An 18,893-nucleotide genomic window follows, 5' to 3' on the forward strand; every position below is an offset into this window, starting at 1 on the left:
ATATATATACCCTCAATAAATCTCTATAGCCGCTCAACAAATGTCTGTACCCTCATCAAATCTCTATACCTCAACAAATCTCTGTACCCTCAACAAATCTCTATAGCCCAAAAAATCCCTATATACCCTGAACAAATCTCTATACCTCAACAAATGTCTGTACCCTCAACACATCTCTAGACCTCAACAAATATCTGTACCCTCAACAAATATCTATATACCCACAACAAATCTCTATACCCTCAACAAATCTCTGTACCCTCAACAAATCTATATATACCCTCAACAAATCTCTACACCCTCAACAAATGTCTGAACCCTCAACAAATCTCTAGATCTCATCAAATATCTGTACCCTCAACAAATTTCTATACCCACAACAAATATCTATACCCACAACAAATCTCTATATACCCCCAAGGGGGTGCTTCCAGGCGAATATGAGTGATAGCCAAATTGACCCCTTTTGCCCCCACCCCTCAGACCCTCAGACCCCTCGGGGGTCAGCCCCACCATTTGTACAGTTTTGTGTCCCCATCCTATAGGGATGCTTCTGGCCAAATTTGGTCAAATTCCGATCTGTGGTTATGAAGAAGAAGTTAATTGTTGACGGACGGACGGACGACGGAAGATGGACGCCACGGTATGACATAAGCTCGCATTGGTCCTTCGGACCAGGTGAGCTAACAAGGTGGTCGAATGCTGGCTCCGGGGCTCGCCCCCGAAGAATTCTGGTGAAATAAGCAAAAAGGGCTTGGAAGTTTAGTTAATGTATGGTGAAAATATCATTTCTTTCGGTTGAATGTAATGAATTAGAATGAATTGTTTTCTCCTATTATGGAGAGGGCCGCTGGATGGCGTACCCTTGTCGGGTAGCGGAAACTGCCGAAAGTTCCCGAGTAAGAAATCAGGTGTGCAGGTAGCGCACGTGCATTGTTCGTTCAGCGAGACCACGTTGAAGGCTAGACACGTATTTGTTAACGAGTATGTATTTGTGAATTCTTGCAGTGTATTGTCAGGAACAAGGGAGGGATCTTGTTTTATGGGTTTAATTTTTTCTTAGACTTTGGTGATTAAATTCGAGTGATTCTGCCTCGGCGTGGTCGAGCCCTTGCATTTATTTCGTTGTTGTGTTATTTCTTGGTATGGGATTATACGTACGTTTTTGGACCGATACAGTCATTGGAGAGAACGAGTGCTTTAAAATACAAAATACCAAAACGGAACAATATAGACATTTATATTTCGTGAGAATGGTTATAGACTTAAACCAAATGGAAATCAGCCCAAAGTCAGCCGAGGCGAGTCGAGACTATGCATCGCCTCTCACATAGTTCAACATACCAGAACTGTGAATGAGCGGAATTTAGTAAAAAATACTTACTTTGTGTGTAAGGGAATTTATAGCATGAAAAGGATGATATATTGAATAATGATGATGATAATGATGATATCATATATGTGATGTGATTATGATCTTATGTGCGAGTGTATGTGTATGGGTTATATTTTTGTATTTTACTATGCTGAAAAACTTGAACAATAAAATAAATACAAAAAAAGAAAAAATACTCACTTTGGTTGGTTTACCTCGTGGTTTGCTCGGCTTATATTCTTTCTGAAATGCAACATAAATGATTATAGACTGCTTTCTGAAAGTATTGTTGATTACTGAACGGTAATTCATATGTAAGAAAGTATTGTTGATTACTGAACGGTAATTCATAACAGTGTTCAGATATTATAGCAACACTTCACAGCATCTTAAAATAAATAAATAAATAAATAAATGTCAAATAATATCATATTATGATACTTTAACAAGCGGCAATGTAATGGAGGGTTTTAGATGTACGGTTGTTGGTCATAAACTTGTTTTATTCAAACCCTTTTGAAACTCTTATTGTAATAATAAATTAAGAGTTGGAAAAGTGTTTGAATAAAACTAGAGATTTTAGCCTACTTGACCTTGAATTAACATTTGAACAAACTTGGTAGCCCTTCATCCCAGCATGCTACAGGTCCAATATTAGGTCTCTGGGCCTCTTAGTTATTGAGAAGAAGTTGTTTAAATGGAAAAGTTGCCGACGGACGCCGTGCCACGGGGCACCTATGGTCAGTACCTGACAACTGCCCCACGTAGGTTTCGAACTCGCAAACCAGAGGTGGAGGGCCAGTGTTAAAGTGCCGGGACACCTTAACCACTCGGCCACCGCGGCGTCTAGCTAAGAGAGCCCTAGTACAACATTTCAACATTGGAAATAGAAACCTTCAAGTTTTACATAGAAGATTAAGGTTTAAATGTAGTAATCTTAAACAACATTTTTACATAAGAAATTACGTGCATTATGTTCATGTGGATTAGTAGGAAGTGCCCACTATTTTTTACAATCTTGTGGCAATTACAAGATTATAGACACAAAAAACGTATTTCAGCTAGATATAACGCCAACTGAATAAAAACTTTGCTATGAATCAACACAGAAAAATGATCATATTCTTGACATTACAAAAATACATTAAACTAAATATACGTTTTAGCTGAGATTTTTGAACACATTAAGTCATATATCAAATGTTGTACATTTGTATTATATACATTTATACGTAGCTCTATAAGTTAATTTTATTTACAGGCGTCACTGTCGTTTATTTCTTCTATTGATTCTATTCACCACATGTATATATGTCCATTGACATTAATTGTAACACGTAAATATTATTATTATTTTATTTCATATTGATATAAGGTGTTCCAGTTCCGAAGATTTTTATTTGGCTTTGTACGTACATGGGAAAGGAATAAATATGAGCTCTAAGCTTGTTTTCCCATCCCATAATAATATTTGTATATGTGTAGAGGATTTTTAGTAGGCGCGGATACTGGATTTTCGAAAGGGGGGGTCCAGTAATTTAGTGATAATGCGTGTGCCGTATGCGCGATCCGTTTTTTTTCCATTTTTAAGGCTATGAAAAAATTCCATCCTCCCAGGACGCTAGTGTCACTAGTGAAAAATATCACTTTTGCTGATTTGACCAATCAAATTAATGATTAGAAAATACCAAAATAATTGACCAATCAGAAAGCCCGACATATATGTCAGCACCTGGACAGGGGGAACTACTTTTTTTGTTTATATTAGGCCTAGTTAGCATACGGGGTAGGTTTTTTGTTGATAAAAATGTAATAAACAGAATATCTAACAGTGTCTTCAGTACGCAGCACGAGTGAAAAATATCAAAATATTAGTCCCACTCGTGAAATATATTTGGTATTACTGAAGACACTGTTAGATATCCTCTATCTCTCATATCACTACCAAATTTTTGGCAAAAGTTTCCAAATATACTTATACTTATATAAAATACTTATGATATTCTGAAAGATTATACCCATTTCAAGCAAACAGTAAATTTGCACGCAAATTTCATTCCTTATATGGTAGTGATGAACGAATGAATAATTCGCCGATCAAAATTGCCTTAACTTGACCGACTTTTGACGTGGCCATGATCAAATTGTCATCATCCGAGAAAAGAAGTTTTATCAACAATACTCTGAAAAATCAACGATGAAATGAGTTTTCCAATTTTACATATAGTTAGATTGGCACCCCGACGTATCTGATCATTTTACGGAACACACTGTACTTTGTATTGCTCAGTCACATTTTGTTATAAAATACTACGTCACTGCATGACGTCACGACTGTCATTGTCATTCATATATATATAGTTGAAGGCTATTAGGAGCGATGTAGATGTCGGTCGCAATGAATATGTAAATCTGCATACGAGATAGAGGGAGGTATGAAGGGATACCAGTTTAACAGACATATATTACGTCTGGTTTGACTAGTAGTTTCCGGGATTTCCGACATTTAGAACTCTATTTACACGTGATTGGTTTCCGAATGGTTTCATGTTCCAAACCTAGACTCTATATGATAATTGGTTTCCGAATGGTTTCATGTTCCACACCTAGACTCTATATGATAATTGGTTTCCGAAGGGTTTCATTTTCCACATCTATATAATAAATGCAATGTTGGTACCAATAAAAGAATCTATATTTCTGAAATATGGTGAAGGATGTGGCGTTATATTAACAGATGATCTATCATTTTTTAAATAAGCTAAGTGATGTATCTATGTTGAGACGTAAACTTTGTACAATATCATGACGATTGCCGTGTTTGTGTTCCCTCCAAAAAAGAATGCAAGGTCATCCCTTGATTACTGTTAAAGGAAATGGTAATTCACTTCCTAGAACAAACAAGATAATTATGTAGTAAGAGGAGCAGATACATGTTATCCCTTTGTGTGATGGTACAACATGGCGTGACATAAAAGGATATTATCACTGAGACTAGGCGGTGACGTGGTCCACAAAGAAGAAAACCAGGATGATTTAATATCACATAACTTTTTATTGTATACATAACATTGGCGATATACACTATACAACCTACTGACTGTCCGCACGAAAAGTTAATTTTAAGATAATTATTTATGTGTCAGGTTATAACAAATCGAGACGAATTTAGGAAAGGAAGCAGAAAAGGGCTATATCTTAATGTGATATGGGTATATATAACAAGCCTCCAGAACATGACATCTTTAGTTCAGTATATATAACAAGCCTACAGAACATGACATCTTTAGTTCAGTATATATAACAAGCCTACAGAACATGACATCTTAAGCTCAGTATATATAACAAGCCTCCAGAACCTGACATATTTAGTTCAGTATATATAACAAGCCTCCAGAACATGACATCTTTAGTTCAGTATATATAACAAGCCTACAGAACATGACATCTTTAGTTCAGTATATATAACAAGCCTCCAGAACATGATATCTTTAGCTCAGTATATATAACAAGCCTCCAGAACATGACATCTTTAGCTCAGTATATATAACAAGCCTCCAGAACCTGACATCTTTAGCTCAGTATATATAACAAGTCTACAGCACCTGACATATTTAGTTCAGTTTATATAACAAGCCTCCAGAATATGACATATTTAGTTCAGTATATATAACAAGACTCCAGAACATGGCATCTTTAGCTCAGTGTATAAAACAACCTTCCAGAACAGAACATGACATCTTTAGCTCAGTATATATAACAAGCCTCCAGAACATGATATCTTTAGCGAAGTATATATAACAAGACTCCGGAACATGACATAAGTAGTTCAGTATATATAACAGTCCTCCAGAATATGACATCTTTAGCTCAGTATATATAACAAGCCTCCGAAACATAACATCTTTAGCTCAGTATATATAACAGTCCTCCAGAACATGACATCTTTAGCTCAGTATATATAACAAGCCTCCAGAACATGACATCTTTAGTTCAGTATATATAACAAGCCTCGAGAACATGACATCTTTAGCTCAGTATATATAACAAGCCTCCAGAACATGACATTTTTAGTTCACTTTATATATAAAGCCTCCAGCACATGACATCTTTAGTTCAGTATATATAACAAGCCTCCAGAACATGACATATTTAGTTCAGTATATATAACAAGCCTCCAGAACATGACATATTTAGTTCAGTATATATAACAAGCCTCCAGCACATGACATCTTTAGTTCAGTATATATAACAAGCCTCTAGAACATGACATATTTAGTTCAGTATATATAACAAGCCTCCGGAACATGACATATTTAGTTCAGTATATATAACAAGCCTCCGGAACATGACATATTTAGTTCAGTATATATAACAAGCCTCCAGAACATGACATCTTTAGTTCAGTATATATAACAAGCCTCGAGAACATGACATCTTTAGCTCAGTATATATAACAAGCCTCCAGAACATGACATTTTTAGTTCACTTTATATATAAAGCCTCCAGCACATGACATCTTTAGTTCAGTATATATAACAAGCCTCCAGAACATGACATATTTAGTTCAGTATATATAACAAGCCTCTAGAACATGACATATTTAGTTCAGTATATATAACAAGCCTCCGGAACATGACATATTTAGTTCAGTATATATAACAAGCCTCCGGAACATGACATATTTAGTTCAGTATATATAACAAGCCTCCGGAACATGACATATTTAGTTCAGTATATATAACAAGCCTCCAGAACATGACATATTTAGTTCAGTATATATAACAAGCCTCCAGAACATGACATATTTAGTTCAGTATATATAACAAGCCTCCAGAACATGACACATTTAGTTCAGTATATATAACAAGCCTCCAGAACATATGATATATTTAGTTCAGTATATATAACAAGCCTCGAGAACATGATATATTTAGTTCAGTATATATAACAAGCCTCCAGAACATATGATATATTTAGTTCAGTATATATAACAAGCCTCGAGAACATGATATATTTAGTTCAGTATATATAACAAGCCTCCAGAACATGACACATTTAGTTCAGTATATATAACAAGCCTCCAGAACATATGATATATTTAGTTCAGTATATATAACAAGCCTCGAGAACATGATATATTTAGTTCAGTATATATAACAAGCCTCCAGAACATGCCATCTTTAGCTCAGTATATATAACAAGCCTCCAGAACATGACATATTTAGTTCAGTATATATAACAAGCCTCCAGAACATGACATCTTTAGTTCAGTATATATAACAAGCCTCCAGAACATGATATATTTAGTTCAGTATATATAACAAGCCTACAGAACATGACATCTTTAGTTCAGTATATATAACAAGCCTCCAGAACATGACATATTTAGTTCAGTATATATAACAAGCCTCCGGAACATGACATATTTAGTTCAGTATATATAACAAGCCTCTAGAACATGATATCTTTAGTTCAGTATATATAACAAGGTTCAAGAACATGACAAATTTAGCTCATTATATATAACAAGCCTCCAGAACATGACATATTTAGTTCAGTATATATAACAAGCCTCCAGAACCTGACATCTTTAGCTCAGTATATATAACAAGTCTTCAGCACATGACATATTTAGTTCAGTTTATATAACAAGCCTCCAGAATATGACATATTTAGTTCAGTATATATAACAAGCCTCCAGAACATGGCATCTTTAGCTCAGTGTATAAAACAACCTTCCAGAACAGAACATGACATATTTAGTTCAGTATATATAACAAGACTCCAGAACATGACATCTTTAGCTCAGTATATATAACAAGCCTCCAGAACATGATATCTTTAGCAAAGTATATATAACAAGACTCCGGAACATGACATAAGTAGTTCAGTATATATAACAGTCCTCCAGAATATGACATCTTTAGCTCAGTATATATAACAAGCCTACGAAACATAACATCTTTAGCTCAGTATATATAACAAGCCTCCAGAACATGACATTTTTAGTTCAGTTTATATATAACAAGCCTCCAGAACATGACATCTTTAGTTCAGTATATATAACAAGCCTCCAGAACATGACATATTTAGTTCAGTATATATAACAAGCCTCCAGAACATGACATTTTTAGTTCAGTTTATATATAAAGCCTCCAGAACATGACATCTTTAGTTCAGTATATATAACAAGCCTCCGGAACATGACATATTTAGTGCAGTATATATAACAAGCCTCCAGAACATGATATCTTTAGTTCAGTATATATAACAAGCCTCCAGAACATGACATATTTAGTTAAGTATATATAACAAGCCTCCAGAACATGACATCTTTAGTTCAGTATATATAACAAGCCTCCAGAACATGACATCTTTATTTCAGTATATATAAAGCCTCCGGAACATGACATATTTAGTGCAGTATATATAACAAGCCTCCGGAACATGACATCTTTAGCTCAGTATATATAACAAGCCTCCAGAACATGACATCTTTATTTCAGTATATATAAAGCCTCCGGAACATGACATATTTAGTGCAGTATATATAACAAGCCTCCGGAACATGACATCTTTAGCTCAGTATATATAACAAGTCTCCAGAACATGATATCTTTAGTTCAGTATATATAAAGCCTCCAGAACATGATATCTTTAGTTCAGTATATATAACAAGCCTCCAGAACATGACATCTTTAGCTCAGTATATATAACAAGCCTCCAGAACATGACATATTTAGTTCAGTATATATAACAAGCCTCCAGAACATGACATATTTAGTTCAGTATATATAACAAGCCTCCAGAACATATGACATCTTTAGTTCAGTATATATAACAAGCCTCCAGAACATGATATCTTTAGCTCAGTATATATAACAAGCCTCCAGAACATGACATATTTAGTTCAGTATATATAACAAGCCTCCAGAACATATGACATCTTTAGTTCAGTATATATAACAAGCCTCCAGAACATGATATCTTTAGCTCAGTATATATAACAAGCCTCCAGAACATATGATATATTTAGCTCAGTATATATAACAAGCCTCCAGAACATGACATCTTTAGCTCAGTATATATAACAAGTCTTCAGCACATGACATATTTAGTTCAGTTTATATAACAAGCCTCCAGAATATGACATATTTAGTTCAGTATATATAACAAGCCTCCAGAACATGGCATCTTTAGCTAAGTGTATAAAACAACCTTCCAGAACAGAACATGACAGATTTAGTTCAGTATATATAACAAGACTCCGGAACATGACATCTTTAGCTCAGTATATATAACAAGCCTCCAGAACATGATATCTTTAGCGAAGTGTATATAACATGCCTCCGGAACATGACATAAGTAGTTCAGTATATATAACAGTCCTCCAGAATATGACATCTTTAGCTCAGTATATATAACAAGCCTCCAGAACATGATATCTTTAGTTCAGTATATATAACAAGCCTCCAGAACATGACATATTAAGTTCAGTATATATAACAAGCCTCCAGAACATGATATCTTTAGTTCAGTATATATAACAAGCCTCCAGAACATGATATCTTTAGCTCAGTATATATAACAAGCCTCCAGAACATGATATCTTTAGTTCAGTATATATAACAAGACTCCGGAACATGACATATTAAGTTCAGTATATATAACAAGCCTCCAGAACATGATATCTTTAGCTCAGTATATATAACAAGCCTCCAGAACATGATATCTTTAGCTCAGTATATATAACAAGCCTCCAGAACATGACATCTTTAGTTCAGTATATATAACAAGCCTCCAGAACATGATATCTTTAGCTCAGTATATATAACAAGCCTCCAAAACATGACATATTTAGTTCAGTATATATAACAAGCCTCCAGAACATGACATCTTTAGTTCAGTATATATAACAAGCCTCCAGAACATGATATCTTTAGCGAAGTGTATATAACAAAACTCCGGAACATGACATAAGTAGTTCAGTATATATAACAGTCCTCCAGAATATGACATCTTTAGCTCAGTATATATAACAAGCCTCCAGAACATGACATATTTAGCTCAGTATATATAACAGCCTACCAGCCCACGACAATCTTTCGCTCAGTATATATAACAGCCTCCAGAAGACATGACTATCTTTAGTTCAGTATTATAAACAAGCCTCCAGAACATGATATCTTTTAGTTCAGTATATATAACAAGCCTCCCCAGGAACATGACATCTTTAGTTCAGTATATATAAAAAGCCTCCCGCCACATGACATCTTTAGCTCAGTATATATAACACGCCTCCCGAACATGACATATTTAAGTTCAGTATATATAACAAGCCTCCAGCACATGACAGCTTTAGCTCAGTATATATAACAAGCCCCGCACAGACATCTTAGTAGTATAATAACAAGCCCAGAACATGACATTATTTAGTTCAGTATATATAAAACAAAGCCTCCAGAACATGATATCTTTAGTCAGTATTATAATAACAAGCCTCAGAACATGAATCTTTAGTTTCAGTATATATAACAAGCTCCAGCACATGAAATTCCTTTAGCTCCAGTATAGCTAACAAGCCTCCGAAACATGACATCTTTAGTTCAGTATATATAACAAGCCTCCAGAACATGACATATTTAGTTCAGTATATATAACAAGCCTCTAGAACATGACATATTTAGTTCAGTATATATAACAAGCCTCCAGAACATGACATATTTAGTTCAGTATATATAACAAGCCTCCAGAACATGACATATTTAGTTCAGTATATATAACAAGCCTCCAGAACATGACATCTTTAGCCCTAACACTAGCTCAGTATATATAACAAGGATGGATAGTATTGCAGCAGCAGTACAAAGTCCCCTGCCTGACCTAGGAGTGCACATATTTATTTCCCATTTTTTTAAACGACCGGGGGGTACATGTTATACTGATCAGGTATACCAAGCTTTGTTAAAATCGGAGTAGTACTTTAGGAGGAGTTGTCCGGACAAGTCTCAACCAATGAGAAGACGGCGGCCATTTTGAAAAATGTTTTTTCGAGAAAAACATGTGGGATGCACAACTACATGTTATATTGATCATGTATGCCAAGTTTTGAAAAAATGTGGGTGTGTTTTTGTAGTTCCGGTAAGTTATATTATATTTTTACTTACTGCCGTGTTTTTTGGTAATCTAGGTAAGTTAAATAATACTTTACCTTACTGTTGTGTGTGTTGGTAGTCTAGGTAAGTTATATAATACTTTACCTTACTGCCGTGTGTTTTGGTAGTCACGGTAAGTTATATAATACTTTATTTTTCTGCCGTATGTTTTGGTAGTCCCTGTAAGTTATATAATACTTCACCTTACTGCCGTGTGTTTTGGTAGTCCCGTTAAGTTATATAATACTTTACCTTACTGCCGTGTGTTTTGGTAGTCCCGGTAAGTTATATAATACTTTACCTTACTACCGTGTGTTTTGGTAGTCCCGGTAAGTTATATAATACTTTACCTTACTACCGTGTGTTGTGGTAGTCCCGGTAAGTTATATAATACTTTACCTTACTGCCGTGTGTTTTGGTAGTCCCGGTAAGTTATATAATACTTTACCTTACTGCCATCTGTTTTGGTAGTCCCGGTAAGTTATATAATACTTTACCTTACTGACGTGTTTTGGTAGTCCAGGTAAGTTATATAATACTTTACCTTACTGCCGTGTGTTTTGGTAGTCCCGGTAAGTTATATAATACTTTACCTTACTACCGTGTGTTTTGGTAGTCCCGGTAAGTTATATGATACTTTACTTTTCTGCCGTGTGTTTTGGTAGACCCGGTAAGTTATATAATACTTTACCTTACTGCCGTGTGTTTTGGTAATCTAGGTAAGTTATATAATACCTTACCTTACTGACGTGTTTTGGTAGTCCCGGTAAGTTATATAATACTTTACCTTACTACCGTGTGTTTTGGTAGTCCCGGTAAGTTATATAATACTTTACCTTACTGACGTGTTTTGGTAGTCCCGGTAAGTTATATAATACTTTACCTGACTACCGTGTGTTTTGGTAGTCCCGGTAAGTTATATAATACTTTACCTTACTGCCTTGTGTTTTGGTAGTCCCGGTAAGTTATATGATACTTTACCTTACTGTCGTGTGTTTTGGTAGTCCAGGTAAGTTATATAATACTTTACCTTACTGCCGTGTGTTTTGGTAGTCTAGGTAAGTTATATAATACTTTACCTTACTGCCGTGTGTTTTGGTAGTCCAAGTAAATTATATAATACTTTACCTTACTGCCGTGTGTTTTGGTAGTCCCGGTAAGTTATATAATACTTTACCTTACTGTCGTGTGTTTTGGTAGTCCAGGTAAGTTATATAATACTTTACCCTACTGTCGTGTGTTTTGGTAGTCCCGGTAAGTTATATAATACTTTACCTTACTGCCGTGTATTTTGGTAGTCCCGGTAAGTTATATAATACTTTATTTTTATGCCGTATGTTTTGGTAGACCTGGTAAGTTATATAATACTTTACCTTACTGACGTGTTTTGGTAGTCCAGGTAAGTTATATAATACTTTACCTTACAGCCGTGTGTTTTGGTAGTCCAGGTAAGTTATATAATACTTTACCCTACTGTCGTGTGTTTTGGTAGTCCAGGTAAGTTATATAATACTTTACCCTACTGTCGTGTGTTTTGGTAGTCCAGGTAAGTTTATAATACTTTACCCAACTGTCGTGTGTTTTGGTAGTCCAGGTAAGTTATATAATACTTTACCCTACTGTCGTGTGTTTTGGTAGTCCCGGTAAGTTATATAATACTTTACCTTACTGCCGTGTGTTTTGGTAGTCCAGGTAAGTTATATAATACTTTACCTTACTGTCGTGTGTTTTGGTAGTCCCGGTAAGTTATATAATACTTTACCTTACTGCCGTGTGTTTTGGTAGTCCCGGTAAGTTATATAATACTTTACCTTACTGCCGTGGGTTTTGGTAGTCCCGGTAAGTTATATAATACTTTACCTTACTGCCGTGTGTTTTGGTAGTCCAGGTAAGTTATATAATACTTTACCTGACTGCCGTGTGTTTTGGTAGTCCCGGTAAGTTATATAATACTTAACCTTACTGTCGTGTGTTTTGGTAGTCCAGGTAAGTTATATAATACTTTACCTTACTGCCGGTGTGTTTTGGTAATCTAGGTAAGTTATATTATACTTTACCTTACTGCCGGTGTGTTTTGGTAATCTAGGTAAGTTATATAATACTTTACCTTACTGCCGTGTGTTTTGGTAGTCCCGGTAAGTTATTTAATACTTTACCTTACTGCCGTGTGTTTTGGTAGTCCAGGTAAGTTATATAATACTTTACCTTACTGCCGTGTGTTTTGGTAGTCCAGTTAAGTTATATAATACTTAACCTTACTGCCGTGTGTTTTGGTAGTCCAGTTAAGTTATATAATACTTTACCTTACTGTCGTGTGTTTTGGTAGTCCAGGTAAGTTATATAATACTTTACCTAACTGCCGTTTGTTTTGGTAATCCAGGTAAGTTATATAATATTTTACCTTACTGCCGTGTGTTTTGGTAGACCCGGTAAGTTATATAATACTTTACCTGACTGCCGTGTGTTTTGGTAATCTAGGTAAGTTATATAATACTTTACCTTACTGCCGTGTGTTTTGGTAGTCTAGGTAAGTTATATAATACTTTACCTTACTGTCGTGTGTTTTGGTAGTCCCGGTAAGTTATATAATACTTTACCTTACTGCCGTGTGTTTTGGTAGTCCCAGTAAATTATATAATACTTTACCTTACTGCCTTACGTTTTGGTAGTCCCGGTAAGTTATATAATACTTTACCTTACTGCCGTGTGTTTTGGTAGTCTAGGTAAGTTATATAATACTTTACCTTACTGCCGTGTGTTTTGGTAGTCCAGGTAAGTTATATAATACTTTACCTTACTGCCGTGTGTTTTGGTAATCTAGGTAAGTTATATAATACTTTACCGTACTGTCGTGTGTTTTGGTAATCTAGGTAAGTTATATAATACTTTACCTTACTGCCGTGTGTTTTGGTAGTCCAGATAAGTTATATAATACTTTACCTTACTGTTGTGTGTTTTGGTAGTCCCGGTAAGTTATATAATACTTTACCTTACTGTCGTGTGTTTTGGTAGTCCAGGTAAGTTATATAATACTTAACCTTACTGCCGTGTGTTTTGGTAGACCCGGTAAGTTATATAATACTTTACCTTACTGTTGTGTGTTTTGGTAGTCCAGGTAGGTTATATAATACTTTACCTTACTGCCGTGTGTTTTGGTAGTCCAGATAAGTTATATAATACTTTACCTTACTGCCGTGTGTTTTGGTAATCTAGGTAAGTTATATAATACTTTACCTTACTGCCGTGTGTTTTGGTAGACCCGGTAAGTTATATAATACTTTACCTTACTGGCGTGTTTTGGTAGTCCCGGTAAGTTATATAATACTTTACCTTACTGACGTGTTTTGGTAGTCCCGGTAAGTTATATAATACTTTACCTTACTGCCGTGTGTTTTGGTAGTCCCGGTAAGTTATATAATACTTTACCTTACTGCCGTGTGTTTTGGTAGTCCAGATAAGTTATATAATACTTTACCTTACTGCCGTGTGTTTTGGTAATCTAGGTAAGTTATATAATATTTTACCTTACTGCCGTGTGTTTTGGTAGTCCCGGTAAGTTATATAATACTTTACCTTACTGACGTGTTTTGGTAGTCCCGGTAAGTTATATAATACTTTACCTTACTGCCGTGTGTTTTGGTAGTCCAGGTAAGTTATATAATACTTAACCTTACTGCCGTGTGTTTTGGTAGACCCGGTAAGTTATATAATACTTTACCTTACTGTCGTGTGTTTTGGTAGTCCAGATAAGTTATATAATACTTTACCTTACTGTCGTGTGTTTTGGTAGTCCAGGTAAGTTATATAATACTTTACCTAACTGCCGTTTGTTTTGGTAGTCCAGGTAAGTTATATAATACTTTACCTTACTGACGTGTTTTGGTAGTCCAGGTAAGTTATATAATACTTTACCTGACTACCGTGTGTTTTGGTAGTCCAGGTAAGTTATATAATACTTTACCTTACTGCCGTGTGTTTTGGTAGACCCGGTAAGTTATATAATACTTTACCTGACTGCCGTGTGTTTTGGTAATCCAGGTAAGTTATATAATACTTTACCTTACTGCCGTGTGTTTTGGTAGTCCAGATAAGTTATATAATACTTTACCTTACTGCCGTGTGTTTTGGTAATCTAGGTAAGTTATATAATACTTTACCTGACTGTCGTGTGTTTTGGTAATCTAGGTAAGTTATATAATACTTTACCTGACTGTCGTGTGTTTTGGTAGACCCGGTAAGTTATATAATACTTTACCTTACTGTCGTGTGTTTTGGTAGACCCGGTAAGTTATATAATACTTTACCTTACTGCCGTGGGTTTTGGTAGTCCCGGTAAGTTATATAATACTTTACCTTACTGCCGTGTGTTTTGGTAGTCCCGGTAAGTTATATAATACTTTACCTTACTGCCGTGGGTTTTGGTAGTCCCGGTAAGTTATATAATACTTTACCTTACTGACGTGTTTTGGTAGTCCCGGTAAGTTATATAATACTTTACCTTACTGTCGTGTGTTTTGGTAGACCCGGTAAGTTATATAATACTTAACCTTACTGCCGTGTGTTTTGGTAATCCAGGTAAGTTATATAATATTTTACCTTACTGTCGTGTGTTTTGGTAGTCCCGGTAAGTTATATAATACTTTACCTTACTGACGTGTTTTGGTAGTCCCGGTAAGTTATATAATACTTTACCTTACTGCCGTGTGTTTTGGTAGTCCCGGTAAGTTATATAATACTTTACCTTACTGACGTGTTTTGGTAGTCCCGGTAAGTTATATAATACTTTACCTTACTGGCGTGTTTTGGTAGTCCAGGTAAGTTATATAATACTTTACCTTACTGCCGTGTGTTTTGGTAGACCCGGTAAGTTATATAATACTTTACCTTACTGCCGTGTGTTTTGGTAGTCCAGGTAAGTTATATAATACTTTACCTTACTGCCGTGTGTTTTGGTAGTCTAGGTAAGTTATATAATACTTTACCTTACTGCCTTGTGTTTTGGTAGTCCAGTTAAGTTATATAATACTTTACCTTACTGCCGTGTGTTTTGGTAGTCCCGGTAAGTTATATAATACTTTACCTTACTGACGTGTTTTGGTAGTCCCGGTAAGTTATATAATACTTTACCTTACTGGCGTGTTTTGGTAGTCCAGGTAAGTTATATAATACTTTACCTTACTGCCGTGTGTTTTGGTAGACCCGGTAAGTTATATAATACTTTACCTTACTGCCGTGTGTTTTGGTAGTCCAGGTAAGTTATATAATACTTTACCTTACTGCCGTGTGTTTTGGTAGTCTAGGTAAGTTATATAATACTTTACCTTACTGCCGTGTGTTTTGGTAGTCCCAGTAAATTATATAATACTTTACCTTACTGCCGTGTGTTTTGGTAGTCCCGGTAAGTTATATAATACTTTACCTTACTGTCGTGTGTTTTGGTAGTCCAGGTAAGTTATATAATACTTTACCCTACTGTCGTGTGTTTTGGTAGTCCCGGTAAGTTATATAATACTTTACCTTACTGCCGTGTATTTTGGTAGTCCCTGTAAGTTATATAATACTTTATTTTTATGCCGTATGTTTTGGTAGACCTGGTAAGTTATATAATACTTTACCTTACTGACGTGTTTTGGTAGTCCAGGTAAGTTATATAATACTTTACCTTACAGCCGTGTGTTTTGGTAGTCCAGGTAAGTTATATAATACTTTACCCTACTGTCGTGTGTTTTGGTAGTCCAGGTAAGTTATATAATACTTTACCCTACTGTCGTGTGTTTTGGTAGTCCAGGTAAGTTATATAATACTTTACCCAACTGTCGTGTGTTTTGGTAGTCCAGGTAAGTTATATAATACTTTACCCTACTGTCGTGTGTTTTGGTAGTCCCGGTAAGTTATATAATACTTTACCTTACTGCCGTGTGTTTTGGTAGTCCAGGTAAGTTATATAATACTTTACCCTACTGTCGTGTGTTTTGGTAGTCCCGGTAAGTTATATAATACTTTACCTTACTGCCGTGTGTTTTGGTAGTCCCGGTAAGTTATATAATACTTTACCTTACTGCCGTGGGTTTTGGTAGTCCCGGTAAGTTATATAATACTTTACCTTACTGCCGTGTGTTTTGGTAGTCCAGGTAAGTTATATAATACTTTACCTGACTGCCGTGTGTTTTGGTAGTCCCGGTAAGTTATATAATACTTAACCTTACTGTCGTGTGTTTTGGTAGTCCAGGTAAGTTATATAATACTTTACCTTACTGCCGGTGTATTTTGGTAATCTAGGTAAGTTATATTATACTTTACCTTACTGCCGGTGTGTTTTGGTAATCTAGGTAAGTTATATAATACTTTACCTTACTGCCGTGTGTTTTGGTAGTCCCGGTAAGTTATATAATACTTTACCTTACTGCCGTGTGTTTTGGTAGTCCAGGTAAGTTATATAATACTTTACCTTACTGCCGTGTGTTTTGGTAGTCCAGTTAAGTTATATAATACTTAACCTTACTGCCGTGTGTTTTGGTAGTCCAGGTAAGTTATATAATACTTTACCTTACTGTCGTGTGTTTTGGTAGTCCAGGTAAGTTATATAATACTTTACCTAACTGCCGTTTGTTTTGGTAGTCCAGGTAAGTTATATAATATTTTACCTTACTGCCGTGTGTTTTGGTAGACCCGGTAAGTTATATAATACTTTACCTGACTGCCGTGTGTTTTGGTAATCTAGGTAAGTTATATAATACTTTACCTTACTGCCTTACGTTTTGGTAGTCCCGGTAAGTTATATAATACTTTACCTTACTGCCGTGTATTTTGGTAGTCCCGGTAAGTTATATAATACTTTACCTTACTGCCGTGTGTTTTGGTAGACCCGGTAAGTTATATAATATTTTACCTTACTGCCGTGTGTTTTGGTAGACCCGGTAAGTTATATAATACTTTACCTTACTGTCGTGTGTTTTGGTAGTCCAGGTAAGTTATATAATACTTTACCTTACTGTCGTGTGTTTTGGTAGACCCGGTAAGTTATATAATACTTTACCTTACTGTCGTGTGTTTTGGTAGTCCAGATAAGTTATATAATACTTTACCTTACTGTCGTGTGTTTTGGTAGTCCAGTTAAGTTATATAATACTTTACCTTACTGCCGTGTGTTTTGGTAGTCCCAGTAAATTATATAATACTTTACCTTACTGCCTTGTGTTTTGGTAGTCTAGGTAAGTTATATAATACTTTACCTTACTGCCTTGTGTTTTGGTAGTCCAGTTAAGTTATATAATACTTTACCTTACTGCCGTGTGTTTTGGTAGTCTAGGTAAGTTATATAATACTTTACCTTACTGTCGTGTGTTTTGGTAGTCCCGGTAAGTTATATAATACTTTACCTTACTGTCGTGTGTTTTGGTAGTCCCGGTAAGTTATATAATACTTTACCTTACTGCCGTGGGTTTTGGTAGTCCCGGGGGGCCTTCCACGAGGTCGTTTTGGTTTCGGTTCTTCTGGCTAGAAATATTTGTTCAAAATTTTGCTTAAATTAATGCGAAAAGAAAACATCTATATACACATAAAGTTAGTTTGCTTTCTAAACAGGAAGTTAAAGCAACAACGGTTTAACATCTTTCGCGTGGGTGGCATATTTTAGTTATTTCACGAAATCACAGGGAGAAAGTAAACACGTTTCCCTATGGAAACCTCGTGACCGCATTCCGCGCGCACATTTACTTACCTGGTCAGGTTTTGGTTTCCGGGGTCGTCCTCTGCCCCTTTTAGTGGGCTGTGATGCCGGAGTGTTTTCTGCTGCCACTTCAGACGCCGTTGCAGCCTCCGACATGGTGTCAAATAACGGGGTTGGTGTACGATACAATGTGTATATGCACTGTTTAATATCACAAAAGGTTTAGCTAGAGGAAAAAGTCGACAAAAAGTTGGATCAAGAAAAATCTCAAACCACAGATATTATAGAGGATAACGTCACGTGATCCTTGAGACGGTGTGTTTTGTTACGTACCAACAACAAATAATCCGGTGATGAGCACACCTGACACCGTAAACAGTTCGTCAACTAACTTATGAATGAAACGCTGCGATCAGCTGGTGGCTGTGTGTATGTGTGTGACCTAGATAACTCACAGGATCCGTTCGGAAGCTCTACATCTACGACCTATAGAGTGCTTCAAGAAGTAGACCGAATGCACATTCCGCGGGAACCCCACACACATTCCATTGATGCAATCGGACGAGACGGATCGAGACGCGTACGTAGTTTCCCAGTCTGGGGATGAAACTTTTCTTAAGTTCTCGGAGACCGACAAAAATGTCGAGCTTTTTCTATCGTCTGGCAAATGTTCGCGTGATTTAAATATTCA

General features: G+C 35.8%; 1 protein-coding gene across 1 annotated transcript in view; it reads right to left on the minus strand.

The window, feature by feature from the left end:
* LOC117330987 (high mobility group protein HMGI-C-like) overlaps nucleotides 1-18,652 on the minus strand; it is a 51,073-nt gene extending 32,421 nt beyond the window's left edge. Inside the window, exons 1-3 of the mRNA XM_033889584.1 lie at nucleotides 18,254-18,652; nucleotides 17,962-18,030; nucleotides 1,577-1,618 (exon numbers count right to left, since the gene is read on the minus strand). Of these exons, the coding sequence (XP_033745475.1) occupies nucleotides 1,577-1,618; nucleotides 17,962-18,030; nucleotides 18,254-18,358 (216 nt within the window). The 5' untranslated portion in view covers nucleotides 18,359-18,652. The remainder of the gene's footprint in view (nucleotides 1-1,576; nucleotides 1,619-17,961; nucleotides 18,031-18,253) is intronic.
* Between the last annotated feature and the right edge of the window lie 241 nt (nucleotides 18,653-18,893).

The sequence above is a fragment of the Pecten maximus genome, chromosome 7 (genome assembly GCF_902652985.1).
Source record: "Pecten maximus chromosome 7, xPecMax1.1, whole genome shotgun sequence".
NCBI lineage: Eukaryota > Metazoa > Mollusca > Bivalvia > Pectinida > Pectinidae > Pecten > Pecten maximus.